The sequence below is a fragment of the Silene latifolia genome, chromosome X (genome assembly GCF_048544455.1).
Source record: "Silene latifolia isolate original U9 population chromosome X, ASM4854445v1, whole genome shotgun sequence".
Lineage (NCBI taxonomy): Eukaryota > Viridiplantae > Streptophyta > Magnoliopsida > Caryophyllales > Caryophyllaceae > Silene > Silene latifolia.
The window spans coordinates 137,385,683-137,393,660 of NC_133537.1; the positions used below are offsets into that span (position 1 = coordinate 137,385,683).

At 37.4% G+C, this 7,978-nt stretch overlaps 1 protein-coding gene across 1 annotated transcript; it reads right to left on the reverse strand.

The window, feature by feature from the left end:
* Nucleotides 1-530: 530 nt before the first annotated feature.
* LOC141618440 (secreted RxLR effector protein 161-like) lies at nt 531-1,238 on the reverse strand. The gene has a single exon (XM_074435550.1). The coding sequence runs from the start codon at nt 1,236-1,238 to the stop codon at nt 531-533; it is 708 nt and encodes a 235-aa protein (XP_074291651.1).
* Nucleotides 1,239-7,978: the final 6,740 nt, after the last annotated feature.

A 7,978-nucleotide genomic window follows, 5' to 3' on the forward strand; every position in this document is an offset into this window, starting at 1 on the left:
GGGTATAATGAACCACTTCCCAATTTTCGAGGTCGAATTTGTTGGTGGGTTTTTTTATTTTTCCATCAATAAATCCGAATTTGCGTCGCGATTTTAACGACATTTTCATTGACATTTTCCAGTCGTCGTAATTGTCTTGACGAAGGACAATATTCAAAATTTTAGCACCCGATCCATCTTAGGAACCGAGATAGTAAGGACTAGAGGGATCAATTTTTTGGAAAAACGACAGGCATCTCGGCATCTGTGTCGTCTCCGGGCATGATAGGTGGCTTGATGATTTTCGTGGTGAAGGTTTTAGGTTAAGAGATTTTGAAGAGAGGAAAGAAAAAAGCTCGATACCATGTTAATGTGATTAGGAGAATAAGGATGATTTGCATTCATGTGTGGCATAAGCCTTAAATAGGTTACATGATAACTAGAATGACCTAGTAAACAGGAAAGAATATAGCAACAATAAGATTGATATCCTAAATATGCTAACAATGTTATTCTAGTAATCATATATTTCCGTAACACCCCCCCCCCCCTCAAGCTGGAGCATGAAGGTCGAGAGTGCCCAGCTTGGCTAGTAAATGTATAAACTGTGGAGCTCCCAAGGCTTTGGTGAAGATGTCAGCCAGTTGCTCGGTAGTGGAAACATGGGTCGTAGTCATTAACCCGTCGGTAATCGCATCAGGCATAAAATGGCAATCAATCTCGATATGCTTTGTGCGTTCGTGGAACACAGGATTATGAGCAAGAACAATAGCCGACTTACTGTCACTAAGGACGTGCATTGGCAGAGGGACGATCACGCCTAAGCTTGCAAGCAACCCTTTAAGCCATTTCAATTCGCAAACAATATTGGCCATAGACCGATATTCGGCCTCAGCGGATGACAAAGACACTGTGAGTTGTTTCTTCGTCTTCCACGAAATAGGAGATCCACCAAGAAGGATAAACCAGCCCGTGACAGACCTCCGGGAAGTAGGACAGCCTCCCCAATCCGAGTCACACCACCCGGTAATACTTAGTGAACTATCAGCACGAAACAACACCCCTTGACCCGGACTACCCTTAAGATATCGTACTACGCGTAAGGCAGCCGACCAATGCTCCTGCCGAGGCTGATGTAAGAACCGAGAAAGCATGTGGACGGCATTGGATAAGTCAGGTTGGGTCACGGCAAGGTATACTAGTCGCCCAACAAGACGTCTATATGGTTCAACATCGTCAAGGAGAGGACAAGTGGCCATCCCGAAGGAATGATGTTGTTCGATTGGTGTGGTCGCGGGCTTGCATCCGAGTAACCCAGTTTTCGCAATAATATCCAACGCGTATTTAGTTTTGGTGTTTAACCACCTGATTTTAAACTGGCTATTTCACTTTTGACATGTCTTTCTTTAGTCAATAATTTAGTAAATTTTATATTAGTCTTGAAAAATCAGGTCGTTATACATATATGAGGGTAGGGCGGTAAATAATATGTTTTGATTGATTTGAGTTATTACCACCTCTAATCGTAGACTTGAAATTCCTCAAGGATGATTTTTAAGTGCATGTTTTTGTAAGGAGCTTATTTATTTGACTAGTCCACGACAAATGTTATTTAATTATAGATTATTTATTTCACTATTTGGCCTCGATTTAACTATACATGCATGTATTTGTTATAGAATAAGAAAGGAAGAAATTGTAGAGATATAATAGAAGGAGAAGATTCGATAGGGATAGTTTTATTTATCTCAATGGGGGTATTTATAGAGTACATATTATGTGAGAAACCTAATTACATAATGTATATAATAGACCATAAAGCCCAATGGATATCCATATAATACATTTCATAACACCCCCCCTGGATGTACATTACCGAAGAGTATGCCTCATTAAAACCTTACTAGAAAAACCCTATGGGAAAAACACTAATAAGGAAAAAGAGTACATTATTCCTCTAACACGCAAATAAATAAGCTGCCTCGTTAAAACCTTTCTATGGAAAACCCAGTGGGACAAAACCATAGATAAGGAAAAAGAGTACAGCGCGTGAACACTCCCTATGATGGTTACATCACTTTAAAACGTCAATGCAACTCATGATGTGACAAGGTTGTTAGAAAAAGTGGAGCGATATATTACCGTAAATAATATTATAACAAAATACAATAATATAAATGACATAAATAAAAGAATAATAATAAAAGAGAGTAGAGTAGAAAGATGTAGTCTGGGTCGAATCACGTTAGACGCTTTCCTAAGAGAGATAACGCCTCCACTGCACTGGTTACCAAATAGTGCGTTCCTCTCCCAAGATACGACAACCCGTTGGACTCCTTCGGTAGCAGCAAGACAAGCCCCCGAACCGACGATCACCCGATACTCAATAATATTTTATAATAAAAGTAACTTTTACAAATTATAAAAAAGGGGATGGATGTAAGTAATATAATATATAAACATACTAGTTAACCATCGACTTGTGTTGGAGTATACTTTTAAGTATTCGTAGCTTCTTATAACTTGATATTATATGTGCCAAAAACCACACTTTGCAAGATGATCCAAATATGTTTAAATAGTCAAAGCTTTGTCCAATTCAATGATAGCAATAATACTACACCTTCATACGTTACAATGTAACGTTAGAAATAGCAACCAAGGCCATAAGCATCATATTAAGTAGTGAAGCATAATAAACGACCATTAAGACCCCAATTGTCAATAATATTGATTATGGTGATAACTCATAAATACCATTTGACCAAGACTAAAAAACTTTTTATACCTCGTAATAATGGAAAATAAAAGACGCGATTAATCATATTTAAAATATTGTTCAAATATTAAAACTCGTAATTAAATTAAATCACATAGATTTTCCAACAATCCCCCACGTGATTTAAGAATTAGAAAATATTAAAAAATAAATAAGATTTAGTAATCCAAAAATTAAATAATTTTTTTATATATAAAAATAATAATAGTGAGCATACAATACCGCGTAATAGGTGTAGGTACCTTTCGGGTTTGAACCAACACTTAGTGTAAGCGAGTTTGCACTTGAAAGAACCATAGTAGTATAAATACTTTGAACTAGATCCCTTAGATCAAGCTTGGACTCACCACACACACGGTATGGGCAATCGATCAGGTTCTATCAGTGGTGCGCGTTAATGGTCATGCGCAGGTATCTTGTGTCATGCGTGTCTCTAGGGAGTTGCCCACGTCCCATAGTAGCGACCACACTACGAACACTCACTAGGTGAATCTTCCAAGGGTAGGTGTGACATCCACCTCGCAAAAAGTTATGTCTTCGAATTTATTAAGAGTCAACGCTCAACCTCAAACCATCACAACCAATTCAAATCAATGAGAGCACCTCAAAAAACACAATATCACACTTCGCCATAGGAATGAGACGCAAATCAAAATAAAATATCCGCCAAACAAATAAATGGTGCTCTCCTTAATTAGCCCACCCACAACTTCGTTATTACCCGTTGAACTTCTTTCATGGGATCTCCAATCTTTGAAGACGGGTTTCCACTGCGATAGCTATCATATGGGCAATAAGTTTCATTCCCCTCGATGATTCAATTCTCATAATTCAAGTACGTACTTGCTGGCCAACTTTTTCATAAATGGATCCGTATATCACTTTGAGAATATTCAAATAAAGAACACCATCATGATGGAAAATCACGTGTCTCAAAGACCACGTCTCAAATATCATAATATCTCACTTTTGATCGATCTCATCAAATTTTTGTTCTTAGCTTTTAGCTAAAACTCTTTCATCACATAATGAAGGAATATGAAGCATAGGCGGCTCGGACAATATAAGAACATCCCCACTAAACTAAAAGAATAAGAAAACTCAATTTTTTCCCGCCTAAATGCATTCTCCTATAAATGGGCCTATTTTTTTGTTATCTTACTTCACTACAATTCAATACATTAATGGGCCAACGAAAAATTCAATGTGTAAGTATAATTTTTCCTGTAAAACAAGAAACTCGGTGGGCCCCAAACATTGATATTTTATATTAATATTACCTTAATTAATAATAATAGAATTTCCATAACTATATGCGCAATCTTTGCCACAAATAAAATATTCAGTATCCTATATTTCTATACACAGAAAAGTTCTAACTCCAAACATTATAGTGTTTGTATAAAGTATAACATAGATTATAGAGTATAATTAATACAAATAAAATCCAAAATTTTATGATGTATAAATAAATGTTGATGTATAAATTAATTTTGCCATTTTAAATAACGTACAAAAATTAGCTATGATGTATAAATAAATTTTGACATTGAAACTGAGTTTGATTAAAGCTAAGTAAAAAATCAACTGATTATATAAATAAAACGTGTCAACTTCGCTCTTTTTAATCTTTCCATCTTATACAACTATACAAGATAACATGTTTTAATGTCCAATATAAAAATGCGATATTATTATTTATTTTGTGCTTTTTTATATATTATTTTCATAAAAAGATCTAGGATGCTATCATTATTTTTAATAAAAAAAAATAGGTTCATACAAAAATAACTTAATCTAAAAGTCCTTTGAATAATAATTTTTTTTTTATAATATTACTAACATTATAATCAGTACATCACAACATACTATTATAACAACAACTCATTTATGTAAAAATTAAAGCTCAATTAATATAACCCTTACAAATGCGGTGCTTTAGCACGAGATTTTAACTAGTAGAATATATCTCGATAACTCTTCGATCATTTCACTTCCATGCATGCGGTATCCAATATAATATAATAATAATAATAATTCACAACGGAAAACTCCATGATACCACATCTCCATAAAAATAAATAGTTATGATAAGAGTCTTCCCCCATGTAAAGACAAATATAATATATAACCATGCATGGTGGCCTTTGGTCTCAAAAATAAATAACCATTTCGCTTTAACATACCTTCAAATAAAGAAGAAAAAACACAATTAGTAAGATACTTAATAAATAATCAATATCATAAATAATATATATGCCCCATGCGCTACATTTTCATCATAATGAAAAATCTTAAATAAGAGAAAATTTCAAGACTTTATGTCAATGGTTCACTAGTGACGCAAACACACATTCACTAATCAAAAAAACTCTTTTATCCAACTAGAACAAAATAATGTTCTCAATGCACATATAAAAGTAGCCAAATAAATATGGTGATGAAATCAATTATTAACATTGAAACAATCAAACACTTGAATCATTTACAAAGATACGATAACACTTATAAACACTCATTAAAGTACGTAGAAAATTCCGATTACAAAATTTCGAGGCACCATTAATATGAGTATCTCATTATATATGCTCACTCCCATGCATTAATCCATGATACCAAAAACAATAATAACATTTGACACGTTACATAGGCATTGTATTGGTATGTTCTCACACAACCAAAATCATATGCGTAGATAAAACGGTTGACTAAGATACGTAGATCGTTAGAAAAAGTGGAGCGATATATTACCGTAAATAATATTATAACAAAATACAATAATATAAATGACATAAATAAAAGAATAATAATTGTTAATGTGATTAGGAGAATAAGCATGATTTGCATTCATGTGTGGCATAAGCCTTAAATAGGTTACATGATAACTAGAATGACCTAGTAAACAGGAAAGAATATAGCAACAATAAGATTGATATCCTAAATATGCTAACAATATTATTCTAGTAATCATATATTTCCGTAACACCCCCCTCAAGCTGGAGCATGACGGTCGAGAGTGCCCAGCTTGGCTAGTAAATGTATAAACTGTGGAGCTCTCAAGGCTTTGGTGAAGATGTCAGCCAGTTGCTCGGTAGGGGAAACATGGGTCGTAGTAATTAACCCGTCGGTAATCGCATCACGCACAAAATGGCAATCAATCTCGATATGCTTTGTGCGTTCGTGGAACACGGGATTGTGAGCAAGATCAATAGTCGACTTACTGTCACTAAGGACGTGCATTGGCAGAGGGACGGTCACGCCTAAGCTTGCAAGCAACCCTTTAAGCCATTTCAATTCGCAAACAATATTGGCCATAGACCGGTATTCGGCCTCAGCGGATGACAAAGACACTGTGAGTTGTTCTTCGTCTTCCACGAAATAGGAGATCCACCAAGAAGGATAAACCAGCCCGTGACAGACCTCCGGGAAGTAGGACAGCCTCCCCAATCCGAGTCACACCACCCGGTAACACTTAGTGAACTATCAGCACGAAACAACACCCCTTGACCCGTACTACCCTTGAGATATCGCACTACGCGTAAGGCAGCCGACCAATGCTCCTGCCGAGGCTGATGTAAGAACCGAGAAAGTATGTGAACGGCATAGGATAAGTCGGGTCGGGTCACGACAAGGTATACTAGTCGCCCAACAAGACGTCTATATGGTTCAACATCGTCAAGGAGAGGACCAGTGGCCATCCCTAAGGAATGATGTTGTTCGATTTGTGTGGTCGCGGGCTTGCATCCGAGTAACCCAGTTTCTGCAATAATATCCAACGCGTATTTGCATTGACTGATATAAATTCCTTCGGCACTTCGAGTCCCAAAAAATATTTTAAGGGGCCCAAATCTTTCATGTGAAAGCAATTTCCCAAATAGGTTTTGAATTTAGCAACAGCGGAAGAATTATTACCCGCAATGACAAGGTCATCTACATAAATTAAGATGAATAATCGTACCTCATCTTGGGAGTATGAAAATAGCGAGTAGTCGGAGTATGACTGCTTGAAGCCGTAACTTTTAAGTGCCGAATTAAGCTTAGCGAACCAACACCTAGGCGCTTGCCGAAGGCCATAGAGACTCTTTGTTAGACGAGACACCTTGCCCTCTTTTCCACGACTAAACCCGGGAGGAATCCACATATAAACCTCTTCATTCAAATCACCGTGGAGCAAACGTCTCACCATAGTCTAAACCTTCAACTTGATGATTTCCAAATACCACAAGACGAACTTTCAAGCGTTCCACAGTCCCGTCAGATTTGTATTTTATTTTATATATCCACCGGCAACTGAGGGCTTTTTTATCATTTGGTAAATCGGAGAGTTCCCATGTATCATTACGTTCCAATGCCTCAATTTCTGTTTTCATAGCTTCACACCACCCACTATCAAGAATGGCTTCCTTAAAGGAAGGTGGTTCGATCCCAGCTGTTACAGCTGCAAGAAAGTGACGATGTTTTGTCGAAAAAAAGTGACAATCAAGATAATTGGCAAGAGAATAAGGCGTACCTGAGGACGACGTGGGTGGACTCGGTGTGCTTGATGGCGGAGATGGACTGTGTGCGGTATCAAGTACAAAGCCACGGAGATGAGAACTTGGGATTTTTAGGCGATGGCCGCGACCAAGCTCCTCAGTCTGTCCATTCGTTTCAGAACCCGAGCTCCCATCAGTACCCGAAGTACCCGAACCCGAAACCCCAGCAGAACCCGAGGTCTCTTCTGACGGATTATCCGTGGGCTCAGTCGTGCTGGTGGGTTCTCCCGTGGGCTCATTTGTGACTGCGGGTTCAGTATCATTGACAGGAGCATCCCCGTTCGTATCATTGACGGGTTCAGTATTATGATCATCCTGGAAGTCCTCAAATATTTCGAGCAAGGGATCAGATGCTGGAGTGGATTCTTGTGTCGATGCGAGCGGAAAAACGGACTCGTAGAAAATAACATCTCGAGAAACAAAGTATGTTTTTGAGTCAAGGTCATATAATTTCCACCCCTTTTGGTTATGAGGATATCCCACGAATTAACACTTACGTCCCCGTTTTGCAAATTTATCGCCCTTGGTGTTTTGATTATGAGCGAAACTCAAGCAGCCAAAAACTTTCAAATTGTCATAGGACGGACTGATTCCAAACAAATACTCATACGAGGTTTTATTATTAAGCAAAAGGGAGGGAGTGCGGTTAATTAAATAAACAGCAGATAAAATACATTCACCCCAA